The sequence below is a fragment of the Convolutriloba macropyga genome, chromosome 4 (genome assembly GCF_964194025.1).
Source record: "Convolutriloba macropyga chromosome 4, txConMacr16.3, whole genome shotgun sequence".
NCBI lineage: Eukaryota > Metazoa > Xenacoelomorpha > Acoela > Convolutidae > Convolutriloba > Convolutriloba macropyga.
Window position 1 is genome coordinate 48,035,105 of NC_134471.1, and position 19,167 is coordinate 48,054,271.

The 19,167-nt window shown below is 35.3% G+C and overlaps 2 protein-coding genes across 2 annotated transcripts in view; both read left to right on the forward strand.

The window, feature by feature from the left end:
* The first annotated feature begins 3,904 nt into the window (after positions 1-3,904).
* LOC142338464 (omega-amidase NIT2-like) lies at positions 3,905-5,033 on the forward strand. Its single transcript, XM_075388232.1, has one exon. The coding sequence runs from the start codon at positions 4,062-4,064 to the stop codon at positions 4,935-4,937; it is 876 nt and encodes a 291-aa protein (XP_075244347.1). The 5' UTR covers positions 3,905-4,061; the 3' UTR covers positions 4,938-5,033.
* Positions 5,034-11,706: 6,673 nt separating this feature from the next.
* LOC142338465 (DDB1- and CUL4-associated factor 5-like) overlaps positions 11,707-19,167 on the forward strand; it is a 51,281-nt gene continuing 43,820 nt past the window's right edge. Inside the window, exon 1 of the mRNA XM_075388233.1 lies at positions 11,707-11,989. Coding sequence (XP_075244348.1) covers positions 11,771-11,989 — 219 coding nt within the window. The 5' untranslated portion in view covers positions 11,707-11,770. The remainder of the gene's footprint in view (positions 11,990-19,167) is intronic.

A 19,167-nucleotide genomic window follows, 5' to 3' on the forward strand; every position in this document is an offset into this window, starting at 1 on the left:
CAAATTTGAGCATTATTTTTTCTGAAAAATTCAACTTAGTTTCTAAGATCATTATCTGCCTTTTTTCTCATGATCTTTTCGAGACTAGAATCATGAAATATTTTAAGGCAATTGGTTGCCCTGTCAGCTTTTTGAGCCTATCAGTTTTTTGACCAGCCTAATTATTTCGCACTTTTTAACGTTACCAAACGTTTTCAATAATATAAAAGTCGCTGCTCTTTGTTTCTTTTGGTGACAGTGGTTATAATTTCAACAATTTTTAAATCAGACCTGGGGAGGCAATGAGTTATCGGTTTAATACAAAAGGTAATGGCTCCAGCTGCGATTGCGGTTTTTAATGAAGTTGTTACGCTTCGAGTCGCTTCCGGAATTCTTCCGGCTATGTTTTTACTTCGTCGAACAAAAAAATGTTTCGCTTTACCTCATTTTGCCGCTTTTATCAACCTTTTGCGTAAAATCTTTTTGACTTGTCTAGGCTAGTTTCTCTCTTCTGTCATTCTGCTAAAAGTGATTTTGAACATCAGTTGCTCAGCAAAGCAATTCAAAATGAACAGAGTCAGTTTAAAAAATTGAAGTCAGAAATAGAAACGGTATAAACCCATAAAACCCAATTTTAGATGCCCGCTATTTGAACGTCGTTCCTATAAGTCTTAGTTACCATCTCTTATGCTTATTGGTATTGATAGTAGCCCCTCTAGCCTCTCTCCAAGAAACAGAAGTATGTTCAACTACGAAGAAATGCCATCAAAATAAATTGGACTTAAAAAATGTTTTGTATAAAAATCTTTTTTTTTCAATATCTTCTATTCTTTCAATCCCAATCATGCTTATTGGAATCAACGGAGGCTATTTTTCGACAATCTGCCGGGTATGTTTACTATATTAGCTGTGGCGATAAAAGAGTGATGAACTCGTAGTTTAATGAAAGGCAGATTAGATTCCGTAGTGTTAATTGGGCGTTAACGTGTTAATTAACCTGTAAGTTATCGCAAAAGACAGTTGATTAAAGATTTAATGGAGAACAATTGACTCATGAGAAAAATTAATGATGCCCTGAAATCTGGTGGAAGTTCAGCTTAGCAGATTGATCTTCAGTTAACAGCATGCGCTTTATAAAACCTTGTATACATCCAATGTTATGCTAAATTAATGGCCCTAACTAGCTTTTTTAAAATCAGAAATTGGGAATATGCAGATCACCTCAGAAATTGTGGTTTAGATTATGAAGGACCTTGAGTATGACTGCTGTGTTATTTCCATAGACACCACTTCACTTGTTTAAACAAAAAGAGTAAAAAAGGTATCAAAATTTCCTCCAATTTGCAAATACCGGTCAAAATTGATATATTTTTTAAATAAGTGTGACCGTTTTTTAGCCCCACTGTGAATTGTACTTAGGTACGTCGGCCAAAGTGGACGCGTTTCAGCGCTAAGATTTCTAGAGATCCTAGAGATTATAGATCCTGAGTCTTATTATAATACACGTGTCTTCTAGCTGCGCCAATTCGCAGCTGGTTCATTTCATCAACAGGAAGCGAATGCTTATTATGACTTTGAGACTATTTTTTGTTTTAAAAAATTATGGTTTGTTTGATCCCCGGCACACAAAATTTTGTTTGTTTGTTAAATTAAACGCTGTTCTTTTCCAAAAATTTTAATTAAATTTTCGAGTTTTTCTATATATTGTACTATTGCTTTCTTATCACTTAATCTTATTAGTGACAGGCCAACGGTTGCTAGTGACGAGTAGTTCAATCTAATAATGACCTCATAGCAGTCGTTTTTTATTAACTTACTTTTTCTTATAAGATTTTTAATCTTGCATCTTTTTGTTTTTTTTAGGATGTTAATCGATTCTTGTTGTTCTTGTGGTCGTGCGTTATCAAAACTAATAGTTAATTTTGGTCTCTTAGCGTGGTGTAATGTTGATCTTTTTTAGCTCCAATTTTTGACTAACGTCTCCATTGACTTTGATTCGTTTCTTTTCCGAACGCATGTGATTTTGTGAATCTTGCATAGAACTGGTTCTATGGTCCCTTTTTCAGCAATTAGTGCTGCTGAGAGGAATTTTATAACCTCTTCAGTTTTAAAATAGGCTGTTGTTACGGTTGTTAAGGGTTTTGGCATGTAGCTATGAGGTTCTTTACTTTGACGCCACTGACTTTCAAAGATGTTCTGATTTTTGCCAATTTTTTCACGTTTTTCCCTTCTTTTTTGCTGTATCTGTCATTGCTTCCCGCGAGATTTTTGTATTGTTTTGTTTGCCCATTCTAAGGATACATTTAGTCAATAATTTCATAAGGTTGTTGTTCATGTTTTTAAATTGTTTCAAATTTTTTTTTTGTGATTCTGTAAACACTAGATCTTAGAAAAAGGAAAAAAGTTTTACTAATTGTTTAATAGCCGCACAGCGATAGCTGGGGCTATTATTGGCCTTCTCTTGTTTTTTACAATTCAAAAAATTTGAATTGTTTTGGGGCGCTGTCTTTTTTTAAGATCTGTTCACACATTTTCATGATTTTTGAAGTCAAATTGGAGTAGTGATTTTGGTCACGCCGAAACATGAAGTGGAGCGAAAAAACGAGTGGTTTTGCGGCGTAAATTTTTTCGCTCTAATTTTAAAGTAGAGTGAGAAAACGGTGTTTGAAGGTGTTTGAACAAAAATTCTGTTTCTCGGTAGTGATTTTTTTTTCACATGCGGCAATTTCACTCTGATTTTTACGGTTTTTTCGATTTTTTCGGTCGGATTTTTTTTTAATGGTTTTCCCAATCCATTCACAGCTCTTTCTAGGCCTAGTTTTTTGTTTGAGTTAAATTTTCATTTCTCGACTGTAGTTTTTTTTGTTCACATGCGGCATTTTGACATTGATTTTTTGTTTTGTTTTTTTTTGTTTTTTTTGATCTGATTTTTTTAAATGGTTTTCTCAATTCACTCATAGTCCCTTCTAGGTGTAGTTTTTTTTTGTTTAGTCAATGAAAAATCTTTGAATTGTACGTCAGGACTTGTCCTGCTATGTTTTTTTATTTCGTCTTCACGATTTTTCTTACGACCATTTGACGTCACAACTACTTCAAATCTGCTTTTTGTTCTTTCGTTCATGCAATTGAATTGCGTGCGTGACGTCATTTTTCGCTCTTAGTTTTTTTGCGAGTTGTTTTTCTTCTAGCGAGTTTTTTGTTCATTCGCGTGATTAAATTTTTGGTCACATTTGACTTACCTCACTCTCAAAAATGACTTCCTCTCTTTGAAATTTACTTTTTTTTACTTTAATTCAAAGAGATAAGGTCAAATGGGTATGTGTCACTCTAACTGAAAGTTATTTGAGAGCAATTAATAGAGGCAGCAAAAACCTATACAGATGATTTTTAATCAAAATATAACATATCAGCCTTCAATGAAAAGACGGGTTTTTTTGGTCTGTCTTTTCTGTTTTTTTTTGTGACTGCAGATCGACGAAGCTATTGCGGCTATTTTCTGGCAATCTGCCAGCTATATTTTTAATTTTTTTAACCATCTTGCGCAAATAGGGCCATGGGCTTTGTTTAATTCCCTAATTTGATGTTCTTGAAAACATATCAATTGTTAGATATTAGTTAATTCGATTCTTTTTATAATTCAGGACTTGTGCTTTATTTTTTCTAATATCGAATACCTCGCAATTTTTTTTATCAGTTTGAAGACCTGATCGTGCGGAACAAAATTCAAAAATTGATTGTGTAGGTTGCTTGGCAGATGGCATGCTGCCTCAATTGTGTGCGATTCAACCTCATACAAGCGTTATTGGGCCTTTTTCTGCCCTTTTCACCTTATGGTCCCAATGGAGATAAAGGGTTTAGATTTGACATTTTCTTCTGAAAATGTTGATTGCTAAATAGTGTAAGGTTTTGTTGGCATAATTAAGCTCTGTATCCGTAGGTAGAATTGCCTTGCATTCATTGTCTGGATTCAACTAGTGTTCAAACTTAATAACGAAATGTGAGGCCATATCGTGTTTGTTGGTTAAGTTGTTTGATATAATTGGTACTGCCCTTAATTTACATATTCAGATTAACTTGTGTACATGACGAGTGCTTTGAAGCAAGCAATGAAACTAGCTCTCATTCAACTCCGTGTAACTGCAGATAAAGCAGAGAATGTGCAACGTGCCTGTGTCAAAGTCAAAGAGGCTTGTGAAAAAGGAGGCGCAAATTTAGTATGTCTGCCAGAGTGCTTCAATTCACCATATGGAACGCAGCATTTTCCAGAATACGCCGAAAGTATTCCAGGGAAAACAACGGATGCAATTGCGGCAGCTGCGAAAGAGAACAAGTGCTTTTTGATTGGGGGAAGTATTCCTGAGCGGGACGGGTCTGGAAAATTGTTCAACACCAGCTGTGTGTTCAGTCCGAACGGCGATATAATTGGGAAATTCCGAAAAATCCATCTGTTTGATATCGATATTCCGGGAAAAATTCGTTTCATGGAATCAGAGGTATTATCACCAGGAAGCAATTTGTTGTCCTTCGAGATTCCAGTTGCAGAAGGTTCCTCAAAACCGATAAAAGTTGGAATTGGAATATGTTATGACATCCGGTTTCCAGTTTTGGCCAAGTTATATAAACAACAGGGTTGTCATTTAATTGTTTACCCTGGTGCTTTCAACATGACTACTGGACCAATGCACTGGGAACTGCTTCAACGTGCCAGGGCGACTGACAACCAATTGTACATTGCTGCTTGTTCTCCTGCAAGAGACGAATCGGCGGGTGGGTATGTTGCGTGGGCAAATAGTTCAATTGTTGACCCATGGGCTAAAGTAATCTCTCAAGCAGCCGAAGACGAAGCAATTATTTATGCCGATATTGATACCTCAGTTGTTGACAATGTTAGGAGTTCGATCCCAATTTCAAAGCAAGTACGAACTGATGTTTACACTGAAAGCAGTTTAGTGGAGTAAAACTTATAAAAGAGATGTAAATTATTATTGAGTTATACTAAACTGATCTATGTAATGCCATACCATAATGAGCAGTTGGATTTATTTTGAATCTTTCATTTTTTTTATTTAATGCGAGTTTTCAAAACATCATACCAGGATCGTATTTTCTTACAAGCTCACACAATGCTTGTGATTCTTCTCATTGTAACAGCCTAACATTGTTTAATGAAACAGAAAATAAAAAATGGCAGCGTTTTTAGTAGCTGAATAAAGTTATTGCAGCGGAGCAAGAAGCTAGGAAATTGCAGTTTTGTTTAATTTAACGACAAGTTAAGGGCGTTTGGTCCTATGGTTTGAATGAATATATTAAGCCTAGCTAGCTTTACTCTAATTATTTATCACGCATTGCACCAACATCCAAAAAATGGTTGTAGTCTAATTAAAGCCGACTCTGTAATTTGCGCTGAAAGTTTGGAAGCAGTTGTAACAAAAAATCGACAGGTGCAAGAATTGATCTCAGAAACGCATCTCAGAGTTCTTCTGTAGCGTGGTTGTACTAGTTTAAATAAAAATGCCTAATCATGTTCAACAAAAGCTCATTGTTATAACATGAAAGTCTTACACTAAATAAGTTCATGATCGCTTAATATTTCCCTCTGAAAGATTGAATCGCGGATTGAATGGCGTGCAAGTTTTATGATAAATTGTAAAAATGGTGTCCCGCCTTTTCACCACCATTCATTTAACGCCCTATCATTTAACCCCGATTTTAATCTTTCTATAAAATAAGGATTATTAAATTAGCAATATAATCATTTGGCCATGCCTTGCGGGCCATGGCCATGCCTCAGCGACCCGTGGGACTTGATATGAAACTATCACAACCGAACGTGGCATTAATTTATCCACTTAATTATGACAAAGCATGCCTTTAATGTCGACTGCTAATTGGGGGGATGAAATGATAGAGGGGTGAAATGATAGAGGGGTTAAATGAAGTGAAATATTTGAAACTTCTGCTAATAATTTTAGTGCACCAAGATAACTCTGGGGTGGGGATTTTTGCGACCATAAAAAACTTTGCAGCAGCACGCACCCCCTGTAAGATGAATTTCTCGTCCTGGCGTTTTCGCCTAACCGTTTTTGCCCCTTTTCTAGAATATGGTTTGATTTGAGTCACTTTTTCACCATTTAGTTCTTCACTTTTGAGTGATCGAAGTTGCTCCCGTTCTGAAATTTTTTTGGTAAAAGTGATTGTGAGCGAAGGGAAATCAAAGGCATTGTAGCTGAGTGGTTAAGATGACAGACTGCCAAGCTGAAGGTTCGACCCTGTGGGGTCATTTGCACCCATAAAACATTTCTAATCTACGCCCCTTAAAATTTGATTGCCCCCGCCTGTCGTTCGAGAGCAATACATCCGACGTTAGTCGGTTTATGCTATAGTTATTGTTGACCTAATTTTAGTCATTGTTTCATTTTTGAAAACAATACTTTTCGAAATTTGTGTCGTTAGTGTTATAAGAAATTCATAGCTGTTTGCTGTCATGTGGCACCAACTTTTCACGCAATGTGCATCATGAGCAATTTTAGTTTGAATAATTTGAGTCCTTTCTGTTCTATATTCGAGATCATTTTTTGAGGTCAAAGCGATTCTTATCGAATTCACTGAGTATTTACCGAATTCAAATCAGATTTGGTATCTCTGAAGCAGTTAGCTGAGACAGCAATTATGATAGCTTTTGTTGCATTTTCATTTGCATCTCTGAACATAAGGTTACCGAAATTATCTTATTATTTGCTCTCAAACTAATTTTGTAACATGCGTTTTAGTTTGCTGATTTTATATATGCGTCTTTGCAACTCTAACATTGGGATGGAGTTATAATTTGTCAAAGTTTAGAAAGGTTCGACCCTGTACTCTCACATCTTTTCACATGTTTTTTTTAAAATAAACAATCATAAATTGCAACAAAATCTTAGTTCAAAATCAACTGACAATTAACTTGGTTAACATGATATTCTCATCAACACAGCAGATTAGCAGTTCATTTAATCAAATATCAGCAGACCGTTTCTTTTCTCAACAACAAGAAAAAGGCCTCTTGCAATATGCTTTTGTTCTCCCCACTTAGATCAGGTAAGAACAAAAACTTGTGATCTTAGGCAATAACTTAGCTAGAGGTCTTTCTTCTGGATACATAATGTAGTTTTTCGGGTCGATGACATTTTCAAATTGAGCCCATTTGAAGTTGCTCGCACCATATTCAATTTGATTTTAGTTTGATGCCCCCACTCATTGGGTGACAAAAACATCAGAGCGCTAATAATTGGCGTTAAAATTTGTTGCCCCTGCTGATTGGGTGACTTATAAAACAGATTTTTGAATCCATGCCAGCAGACATTTATTCAACAAGTACGCTGTCCTCTCAAGTATCGTGATAAATATTTGATAACTTTTTTCCGATTACAACTGGATGTCAACATATTTCTTTAAGGAATAAATGCTCCATCTTCATAGCGAAACGATCTCCATTTAGATCTAGTTCCTCTTATGCACAGATTTGAAGCCCTTAAGATAGCAAAATTCAATCTCAGTTTGACCCAGTTCATGATAATGCTGTAGGGTTTGTCCCACTTAGAAGCGAGTCTCTCCGCCAGTCATCTGAGAAAAATTTTGCTTTCTCTGGCCATCATGCCGTCAACACTGAAAATTAACGGAGTAAAAGAGATATGTTTTTCATGGCAAGCCTCGGAGTATTTTCTCCTAATTTCGTCAGCGCAGCTTTCCAACACATCCTCTGGATTTCTGTTGCTGTAAGATTTAGCCTCAGTGTCTGTGACACGAATATCAAACGAGGCAATTTCTTGCGGGCTCCAGACACCTCTTATGAGAATATCGGCTCTTAAAGCTTTCTGATTTTCTGAATGTTCACGAATTACTGGTTCTTTTTGAGTGTAAGTCCATGCAAGGCACGATAAGTCTCCCAATAAATCTCTAATATCATTATGCCTTTGTGTAATCAGGCCTCCTTTTTTGCAGATTAGGGCATGCTGAACATGGGAATCTTCACCACAACCGTCACATTTCACAGGGAGGTTTGTTAGGGGTAAATCGTATCTTAGCGCCATTGAATCCTGGAATTCGTTCTTCGACAAAACAAAATTGTCTCTCTCTGACACTTTTGCGGTTAACCAACAAGAGTTTCCCGTTTTGAAATTCCGCTCCATTCTTTTTCTCTCTGATGAGCATGTTTTTAGTTGCTCTCGGACGAAGTTTGAAATGTTGAAGCGTTATCGTAAACATGGGTGTCTTTTCATGCAAAATTGTCGCTTACTGTTTACTTCTGCAATATTCTTTCTAGCTTGAAATTTGATTGTTCGTTGAAAGAAACTGGGTAAACTGGCGAAGACCGAGGGCGCCAAGTCTCTGATCAGCTATGCTATAGCTTTTCTAAGCTCTTAAGGGAACGGTTCAGCAAATTGGCTGAGGAAATCTGGATTAGGCTGATTTTCATGAATTACTGGGCGATTTTGGACCCCAATTTTATCTCCCAGGTTTTTATCGTCAGACTTGGAGGCTAGCATCCCTATCCCTAAGCTCTAGAGAAATGCGACGATAGTCGGTTTGGTTTAAATCTGCGTATCAAAATTTTTTTGCTGTGTTTAACTTTTTAGACAATATACTCATATGGTTTTCTTTGTATTTTTAATCTGTTTCGGGCATTCTCGGTTCGAGCCTATTATTCTTGTTCTACATTTTTTAAATCTGTCCGTTTTTGCGTGACGTCTCCTCGAAAAAATCTGATAAATGACATGGGCCATCATTTGCGATGTAATTGCGGTATCTAAGCTCCGCAAGCTTAAGCTACCTACTAACGAACCCATCCCCTGCCAGAGCAGTTCGTCTGATGTCAGTCTGTTATGTTTTTGTATGGTCATAGATCATTTTACGTGCATTCTATCGTAGATTTGAGGGTTAATGTCAATTGGGGGTCAAAATATCAATGCTAAAAAAATTCTTGAATTTTTAAAATGAGAAAAAATGCTGAAAGGTTTGATAGTATCTTTTCTTTAATCGTTTTTCGCCCTTCATTTGTCACAGAATTACCTCTGAACAGATGATAATAACAATAAGCGCTATGTAGCTGAGAAATAGAGCTCGGGGGATATAAATATGCTACATGATATATTGTTCCGACCCCTCTTGAGGGGGGAGGAACTATATACTCAACTGGGTTTTTTTTGTTCAGTCAATTTTCGCCGATCGATATATTCATCGTAGAGAGTTGAGACTGGTATCACTAGAAAGCTCGTCCAGCGTAGAATATGGAATTAAAAAGAGTTTTTCAATTTTTAATTTCCACAGGGAGTTATCGAGGTTTAAACTTCTGAGAAAAGTAGAGTGAATTCACGTTGTTTTTATTCACATTTTCCGAAATTTTTGCCTAAATTTTCGTCAATTTTGCTAAAGTTTGTTGAAATTTTTGAGGCTAGTGTTGTTGATTTTATTTTTAAAGACAAACAAGCCTTGTTCATTATTCTGATTTAATTTTTTTGGTCAAAAACTCTGGATAGTATTTCAAAATCTGGATAGATATTTCAAACTTTGCCGTTTTTTGCTAGCTTTACTCGTTCATTATCAAAAATGCAGAATTTTCAACCAACAAATTATCTATATCTACAATTTCGAAAAATCAATAGTTCCTAACGGAAAATAAGCATTAGAAGGGCTAGTTTTAAGCCAATCTTGAACTGTTACAATCCAAAAAGAATTCGGATTGCAATCAGTCGGCCTTTTTTTTGAAAAAATACCTATTTTTATTAATAAAGAACAGAACATATCAAATGAAAGCTCAGGAGTGACAGGTCCAGTGGGCTTCCTAAGCAGCTCCAAGCTAATGAAATTAGTTTTTTACCTGAAAGTTTATGATCGTTTCAAATTTTAAAAAATAAGTGATTTTTAAATAAATAATGGCTTAATGAACTTTTCCTTCATTTTTTTTTTAATTTGGTCAACTTGCAGCTTAGTGTCAGCAAGGAAAGAATGCTTCTTCATTCTACTGATGTGAAATTTAGTCTCGATTGCGTTTTTAGGCCTGAAGTTATTTTCTTCTGGCTTTGATACTACTAGATTTCAGATTTTTTTTGTTTTTAGAAATTTGCCTGTTTTTCACGTTTTCTAGTCACATTATCACATTACTGACAGTTCCCATATCACATTATTAGCGTTCAAAATGAAACACAATTGAACGTATTAAAATCCTTAAAGATATAGATTATCGTTTTAACGGCCTCGACACTTCTTTCTTCAAGAAATTCATTGAATTTTTTATTTTTGTCTTTAACTGTCATTTTTACTTTGTCAGTTCAGTTGTATGAAATTTCCTGTATAGTTAAAGGTTTCGCTGTGTTTTCATGGAAGAATAGATGAGCCGATATTCTGATATTAGTAGATAGCTGATGGCTTTCATGACTTTGAAAACAATCGTTTTCAAAAACTAAAAAAAAACTTTTTTACTTCGCAAGTTTGTTCTTCTTATTTTTCTTTTTGCTACCTAATCGTTAATTACAGGTCAAATTTGACTTTATGGGTGTCAAGGGAAGGTTTCAAAAGGGATTGAGTCCCAAAATCTTTTTTAAAAGAATGCGTTATGACCTTACTGACTTAGACACCGGTTTTTCACAAAAAAAAGTAAATTAATTGGATTTTTGTCATGTTTGACGTTCTTTTTGTAGACGTAAGCATTATTCTGGATAATTTTTAGGTCCGAAAAATTCTTTGGATTAAAAAACGACCCTATTTAAATAATTCTTTTTGTAATTAATGTTTTTCATGACTTTGGATATAATTTTGTTTCGAAAAAAAAATCAAAATTAATACATACTTTTGCCCTTTTCTCTTTTTTGTCTACTTGTTACCTAGTCGCACTAACAAATGGCCAAATACTACTTTATCCGTGTTTGAAGAGGGCGCAAACGAATGTATTTTAAGGGCCGAAATATTGCTTGACGGTTTTTACAGCGTTTTCTGGCAAGTTTCAATTGAATTTTTGTTTGTTATTTTTTTGTTCTTTTTAGCCGCTTAAAGAATTGAATAAGGACTGGTCCTAATGCCATTCTATAGAAACATTGGTAATCGTAAACCTTTGGGATATTTTACTCGATATCTAAGGGTTTTAATTACTTTGAAGCTAATTGTTTTCAAAAAAATAAGCGAATTTCTTAACTTTACTGTTTTTGATCTTTTTTGTCTAATTGTTAACAAATCTTTTTATGGACTGGTCCATATCTTTTCTGTTGATTTATAATTTATTTTGTTTAGTTTTAGGTTCATCTGACGGTATGTTGACTTTGTTAATAATTTTTGTTTTTTAAAACGGACAAAAACTTTTTGATGTAATTAATGTTTGTTGTTGTTGTTGTTGTTGTTGTTTGATTTTGCTGTTCTTCTTGACTCGCTTTCTTAATATTGGCATATCACAGCAATTTAATGCTTTAATTTTTACTCCACTGAGTTATTTGCTTTGGAGGCTATCTTATCGTTCATACACAATTTTTTTGAAAATTACTTGGGCTTTTTTGGGTTTTTTGGTATTCCCAAAAAATAATTTTTGGGTTCTCTATCTGTTCCTTATTTGGTAGACAATTATGCCAAAATTGTGGATGGGAGGGGTCGGAACCTTATGTGCCATCGCACATTGCTGAGCCGCCTTGTTTATATTATAATGTCGGTCTCTGCTCCAGGTGCAATCAGTGTCGAGTTGTTTTGGTGACACGTTTCAGGAAAGTCTATATGGCTCGAGAAGTAGCCAGCTGATTACAGAACATTCATCAACGTCTGGTAAATTACAATGAACATTGCAGACGTTTTATCAGCGAGAAAATTGTTTCCTGAAAAATTCGGTGCCGGAAATATCTGCTCGTCTAGACTTTCCAATTGCAACAGTTTGTACAGGAAAACACTTTTCGGACATCATGGATGTGTAAACACGTTGACATTTTCTCCGGATGAGAGATTATTAGCCAGTTCAGGAGATGATCGCCGAGTACTTGTTTGGGATACTGCTAAGGTGGGTAGTAGTTGAGCGAATTCCGTACGAGTTGAGGGGATCTATTAGTCTAGCAACAATCAAATTGAATAAAAATAGGGAGGCTAAATAAAAAATATATATTTATTATTGAGCTTTAAAAGAAGCTGCTGGTTTCATTAACACATAATAGCTGAAAAGAATTGCAAAAATCTACGTGTAGAACTGAAAAATTCGAATTTCGTCGGGATTGTCATAATCGCAATCTATAAAGTTGCTCTATTATTGTCCCATCCAAATGGAGGAATATATGCGAGGAAAGCTTTTCCTTCAGTCAGGTTTTCACTGTGTGCGCATCGTAGAGAGAAAAACACTTTGTTGCTCTTGTTTGTTAGTAATGGTTTACACAAAAAAATGTTCAATTTTTCAAAGATTTTAAAACGCTTTCTAAAAAAATACGAATGGGGAAAAATACGAATTTGTCGTGAAATGGTGGATTTTCGTAAAACAGAAGTAGATAAATGCATCATAAGAGATTTTATGTTCAATTCGTAACTCCAATACAGTGAGAAATTTAGGTTATTGCAAACAGAGAAATGAACTATTTTATCTAATTTTGTTTTTGTTAAAGATGAGAAAATGAGAGCACATCTTGTCTTTATTTTGAAGAAAATCTCTATATCACCAGAGTTTCCTTAAATAAAAAACACATGAATCAACTCTTTGCAATTCGCTAAAAAAAAGATTTTTTGTTGTATTTTCAAGATTTTTTGAAAATTTTCAACTCATTTTTTTGTATTTCCCAAATTGATCTTAAACTGTTCCTTTCCATTATGTTTGAAGTTTCATCTCATTGAAGAGACAAAGAATTTATACCACAAGTAACTTTTTCTAGATTGTACGCATTTTCGTAAGAGGGCAATAATTTGAAGATAAATCCAAAGAAAAGCAGAAATCAAACTAAAACTGTTAAAAAATAAGTTGAAATTTTCTGGCGGCTTTTTTTGGATCAATTTTGCGAATTATTTTTTCTAGCTTTGCTGGTTCAATGATTTAACGGTGAAAATTCTATTATAAGAGAATCGTCACGGTCAAATTTCTCGATTAAATCATTCAAAAACTAAACATTAACATTATAGATTTCTGTTTTTGTCTGGTTTTAAAAGTGAATTAAGGTAAGAAGATCTTCAGGTTGTTTGAAGCGTCATCAATTTTAAGTAGCCGCTCTTGTTAAGTAACCGTCATCAATTTTAACAAGCCGCTCTTGTTCTTAAATTAAGAAGGTTGAAGAAAGAGAGAAGCTTATTTTTGTAGCTCCTAGTTTTTATTTTTCATACAAAAATTTAAAAATTTGAAAAAGGGGAAAATGCAGAAAAAGATAATTTAATTATCGGGAAATGGTAGATTGTCGCGTAACATTGATCGAAAAGTAGTTGATTGTGCCTTAAGAGAATTGATGTTTAAGTCGTGCCGCTTATATAATGAGCAGTTTTGGTAAGTTGAAACAAAGACAAAATAATGACCAAAATTGACCAAAACAATAAGTGAGAAAATGAAGACCGTTTCATATTAGATTGTTCCTTCTTCGCGTTTCGCTCTTTTTTAGTTTTTGTCGTCATGTCCCTTAGTCTCATGAGTAATTACTCTCATTGGCTGTCTAATGATGAATTATTGAAGCGTTTACATTTTTTCTAGTTTTCTGTCACACAATATGACTAGTGACAGATGTTCTTTGCTCTTCATAAGGCTGAATTAAAATGTTTGATTGGTTTCCATTCATATCTAGCGGTTCTGTTCTGCAAATTTTAGATCGGTTGTTGCGCACTGATTTTAAGAGTGTTCCTCGTGGTGTTTCTGAGGTTAATATTCGGAGTAATTAACTTGAATAATCGTAATTGTACAAGGACTTATTTTGGATGTTTCATAGTGCGAATTTTAGCAGATATATTTTAAATAAAATTAGCTAGTAATAGCCTTTTGCTGATATATGCACTATTTGCATTGTATTTATTAGCTTTTCGGAGTTATTTAGCTATATAGAAGCCTGTTATAACTTAGCGTTTTATAAAGATTTTCCAGTTCAATCTTTAATTATTTTAGCGAGAATTTATCAACAATAATCAAAAAGAAGTTTTCAAATTCTATCAAGTTTTCAAGAGATTGCGATCAACTGATTTTCAGGCTTGTTCTCCGGTGTTCTGGAGATCGTGGGTTCCGTTGAGTTGTACCTTGAGTTGTATTGGTCCTTCGTAAGTTTTTACTGATCTACAAGTTGGGCAATTTCCGGTTTTTGTACGTCTCTTGATGTTTATTAAGTACATATACAATTTCCGTATTAGCAGCTATTTTATCAGATTAATTACTTCACCAAGCACATAGTTTCTCATGAAATTATTTACCAAATATGCGAATTCATCGTCAGGAAACTCAAAAAGGTAAATATTGAGGCTTTTAGGCTCTTAATATGTTTATAAGTAAACTGCCAATCTGCGGTTGTTTTTAGTAAACATAAACAAATTAGGGGTTAGTGGCCTAGAAGGAAATACTGGCTATATATGGCATTGAGATCTATCTGAATATGAACTAAATTATAGCACTAGTTATGGATATTTAAAGGAAAATCATCACATAAATATGAGGCACGAAATAGGGGCGTGATACTACCGGACTTTATGAAAATTTTCCATGAAAATTTTGAGAAGGAACTGGGTTTTACAATTTTTCTATAAAACATATAATCTGCACGAAAATAAGGATATACAAATGTTTTTGTTGGTGCCACCAAAATTATGTTTTCCTTGAAAAGTGTTCTGAACGAAAGCATTAAAATTAAAGACAATTAAAAGATTTAAGAGAAATAAAGGTTAAGACAAATTAAAATAAAGGTTAAGATGAACAAAGTTCATACAAAATTTAAGGATGTTAAGGAACGTAAAGACGTTAAGATGGGCTAATTCAGAATGAAGAGCTAGAACAAAGGTTGAAGTTATGAGTGAGAGAAAACGTTGGAAGTAGCCCTGAAAATAATAATGTTTATTTCACTGAGAGAAGGCTCTAAACTTTTGAATGGAGTAGAAGAAGTATACTGGTTGAATGAATAGTTTAAAGCACTTAATTTCTCGGATTGAAGCACTGGTTTGATTATTTAAAGCACTGATGAATAGAACTTATTGATTGAAGGGATACTTAATCGGTTATAAGTATAATACTTGTCGAACTATTCCAGACTTTCAAGAACTCAAAGCATACTTTCTTCTCGGGCTAAAGCTATGTTGTCCAGTTCGTCTTCAGTGTCGAATCGTTCACTTGTGTTGGGTGACATTGTAGAGGTGGTTGGTATTGAGTTTCATCTGTGTTTGCGTTCGAGAGTTCCCATGTCTTCTGGTGATATAACTGTTGGAGGCTTCTTAAGCTGTTTTGTGATGCTTTTCACTACCTCTGCTTTCAAATGTTTTGGCACGCAAACTAAAGGGTTGAGCGGTTCATTTCCATTTAGCTTCATGAAGTTTGATACCATTCTTCGTACAAAGGCTACATTATGGTATAAATACATGAAGAGGATATGTAAGGCTAAATTTCCAATAAAGTTTATCAAATAATGCTGGCTTGAATGACTTCATTTCGGTGGTAATTGGCTTTGCGATTCCGCCTAGTGATTCGGTTGATAACTTTTGGTTTGAATAAATGAATTCTGTTTTAACTTTCTTCAATAAATCAAGATTTGCTTCAGTGCTGGTTTCATATTTCGGTAGTTCGTTAATATTGGGTACTGAATCAATTAAATGTGCAAGTGAGTCAGGCAATTTTACATTTATTCTCTTTGCTGGAAGGTACTGACAACATTGTAAATCAGCTCTAATTTTTATGTGGTCACTGAAGATGGTATGTCCACACTTTAATGTGATTAAATAGATGCTACAACCTTTGAGGAATGTTGGTCTGTCAGCCATTTTCGTCCACACCAATCTTACTAAGGGTAAAACCACTTGAAGCTGATGTTATTAGCCAAATTCCTTATCCAAGGTTCTGTGCTCGTTCTGGGTTGGGTAACACAACCTTCTCAGTGTCACATACTTTTAATGCTGTAATCGCATGATGAAACTTGAGGGTTGCTAGACACGAGGAGAATCCAAGGTGGTTTTCCATCATCTCGTGACAGATTCGGTATCGTGGCGATCCAAGGCAGTTGTCATACTGAGATCTCGTCAGTACTGCTGTTTCCATCTGTCCTTCTGAGATTGCTAAGTATTCTCCCTCAATTACCCATTGTAAGGCGTCAACAGAGTCCATCTGGGGCATAGGGATTACGTTTGCACGATAGACATCAAAAACTGTCTGTCTAGAGGCTAGGGGAATGGCTATTGTCAGTAAAAGTCCGTCTTCTACTGTCGAAATCTCTTGTACAAGTTTCGCATCATAATACGATAGTATATCAATCATGGGTATTGCCAAAGTTAGACGATCAGGGGCGTTCTTTTGGCTATCATGGACTGCATCGAGGATCTTAGTAAAAGATTTACGTGATACTAAAAAGATTGTAAGGCGTTTATCAAGCAAAGTTGGAATAGCATTTATGACATTAATTCTGAAAGAGTATAGGGCTGCTCGATAGCTTTTAATGTCTGCGTAAAGAGTAAGAAATAATGATGCTGCTGTGTCAAACTTGAAGTTCAGTTGTTGTTGCGTTGCTTGCATTTCCATACAGGTTGCTATTCCGTTCAAATTATGGTCTACAGTTGCAAATTGTTCCTCAACCAGTTTCCAGTATCTGTTCTGGTTTTCTTGCATTTCGTTTTGAACTTTGCAAACTTTGCCAGCAACTAGAAAGAATTTCTCATCTGTTTGGTTGCTGATTTCCATGACATAGTCGTTAAGGCCGTTGAAAATGTTATCTAATCGATCGATATTTTCGGCGTTTTGAGACGTTCGTTGGTAAGAACCGAAAATTACTGTAATTCCACCACATCCTCCGCTGCTCATGGCGATTCCGGGGCCGAAGATTCCAATTCCGGCAACTGCTGCTGCTATTGCGAGGGGAGCGGCTCTCTTCTGTCGATTTCTGGGGTCTTCTTCGACTCTGGTAAGGAGTTTTTCGGTCTCATTTTGCAGTTTGAGGACTTCAATATCTGCTTCAACTGTTTCGTTGAGGATTTTCACGTAGAGCCAGTCAACATTGAAGACATCTGTTTTGATTGTATTTCGTACTATATGTGGAGTTACAAAACGCTGATTGCGAAACCCATTTTGTCTGAGTTCGTTAAGTAGAGTCTCTACTTGTTGTACTGTAAAGTTAAGTCGGGGAAACGGAACTAAGAACTCGATATTAATAAACTTTTCATTTATATGGTTCTTTTGTTCTTTATGAAAGATTGTTCCTTGGTCTAGTGCTTCCGTGTTGATCGGTGTCTCAAAAATGGCGCGAAAAGTACAAGATTTATCACAAGCGTAAGTAACATTTTCTTGTTTCAATAATAACAACTATGTTTCAGGACAATCTTCTGCTGATGTGGACGGTGTTTATATGCTCATTTTTTTGGTGTAATCAGGCTTCTAGTTCTAATTTTCTTAATTTGGCTCTTGTTTATGTAATATTTACTTGTTTCGGGTGTTTATGGATATTAGTACTAAATATGGTGTTTTATGATTTTGTAGTGTATTTGTTTCAATGAATGGTGGGTGTATGGTTATAAGGATAGTGGTTGGGGGGTCGAATTATGCAGTGTTTTCATGTTCTTTTGAGTTTTTCAGAATATTTGAATACAAATATGTGTCATAATATCACTGTCGGCCCGTATAATATCACTCTGGGATGTTGCAGCAATGGGACCAGGTTTCTGTCAAGGAACGGCGTTCACTGGTCCCGTTCGATTCACCAGAATGTATTATTCAGTCTAGTACATTAATAGTTTAGAAGATGGAGAAGGTTTGGACTGGGACACAATATTATTATTAGAATTCATATTATTATTTATAGTATTTGGGAGTTTTGGGATGTGGAGGAGGAGAAAGAGAGGAAGATGATTGAGGAGTGAAGAGAGGGAAGAGATTGAGATGGAGGATGAGGGAGGGGTTGAGATGGAGGAAACGACAGTGTAACTAGTTATTTATATTTTATTTATTTAACTTATTGACTGACTTTAGTTGTTTTTGATTAGTTGTATTACGGGGTAGTTAGTGTTAATATACCGACTAATATACAAGTTATAGGATGTAATTTTGTCGCAATTTTGATCATTTTTCCACATCAGGACAGGTGGTTCAAATATGTGATTTTTTTTAAATTTTTAGTCGATTTTGAGCAATTTTTATGCTTGGCCAATGATGTAGACATCGGTGGGGAACGAATATGCTATAAATTCAGGTTTGGGAATGGTTTTTCATCCATTGTTTTGTTTGTTGCTGAGAAATTGAAAAATGCAAAATTTCAGAGTCCTCGCCGTCACTCGAGCTTTAAATTCCTCCAATTGGAATCAAAATTGGCAGATTGCTTTAGCGGCTCAAAAATCCCTGCAGTGCAAAAATTTGGCATGAAATCAGCATTTTTCCCAAAGTTATGACTATTTTCGGGATCTGAACCTGGCTAGTTTTGAATTGTCAAATTTGGAGTCTATTAAGTCGTCATTCTTCGTATATCGGCACTGGATGATTAAAATGGTACTGTCTGTGCCCGGTAATGTATATTACTGAATTATGGGGTTTGGAACAATTTATCGGGTCAGAACATTGATTTTTGAGTCCAAAATGCTGATTTTTGGGCATGATTTTTCCACTATTCAGCTTTTTCAAGACATGTGTCGGCCTGGTGATGCTATAGTGGCCTAAATTGGGTGCTATCAATTGGTACTGCTATGTGTAGCTATCAGGGGTAGCATTTTGGTAGCTTTGAAGATGATTAACATGTAATCTGTTCCATTCTTTCCAGAAATTTGCTGGATTTTTGCTTATGGTACGTCATGTTTAATGCACAAGTTATAGGCTGGAGATGATAATTAACGACTTTAACGGTAATTGAGTTTCAAACTAGTGACTACTATGTTGCTGGCAGCAATTGGTGCAGTTTGGTGCATCTTGCGCTATTTTGACTTTTTTCTGGTTGAGTTTTCTGGTGTAAATCTTGCGCTATTTTGACTGAAATGAGAAGAGTTTGGTAGGCTTCAGTTTTTTGCTATTATTTCGACATTTTACTTAACAATTTTCAATATTTTTAATATGAGCGTGTA

Excerpts from the sequence above, each read along its gene's own strand:
- LOC142338464 (XM_075388232.1), top strand. The coding sequence starts at position 4,062 with ATGACGAGTGCTTTGAAGCAAGCAATGAAACTAGCTCTCATTCAACTC.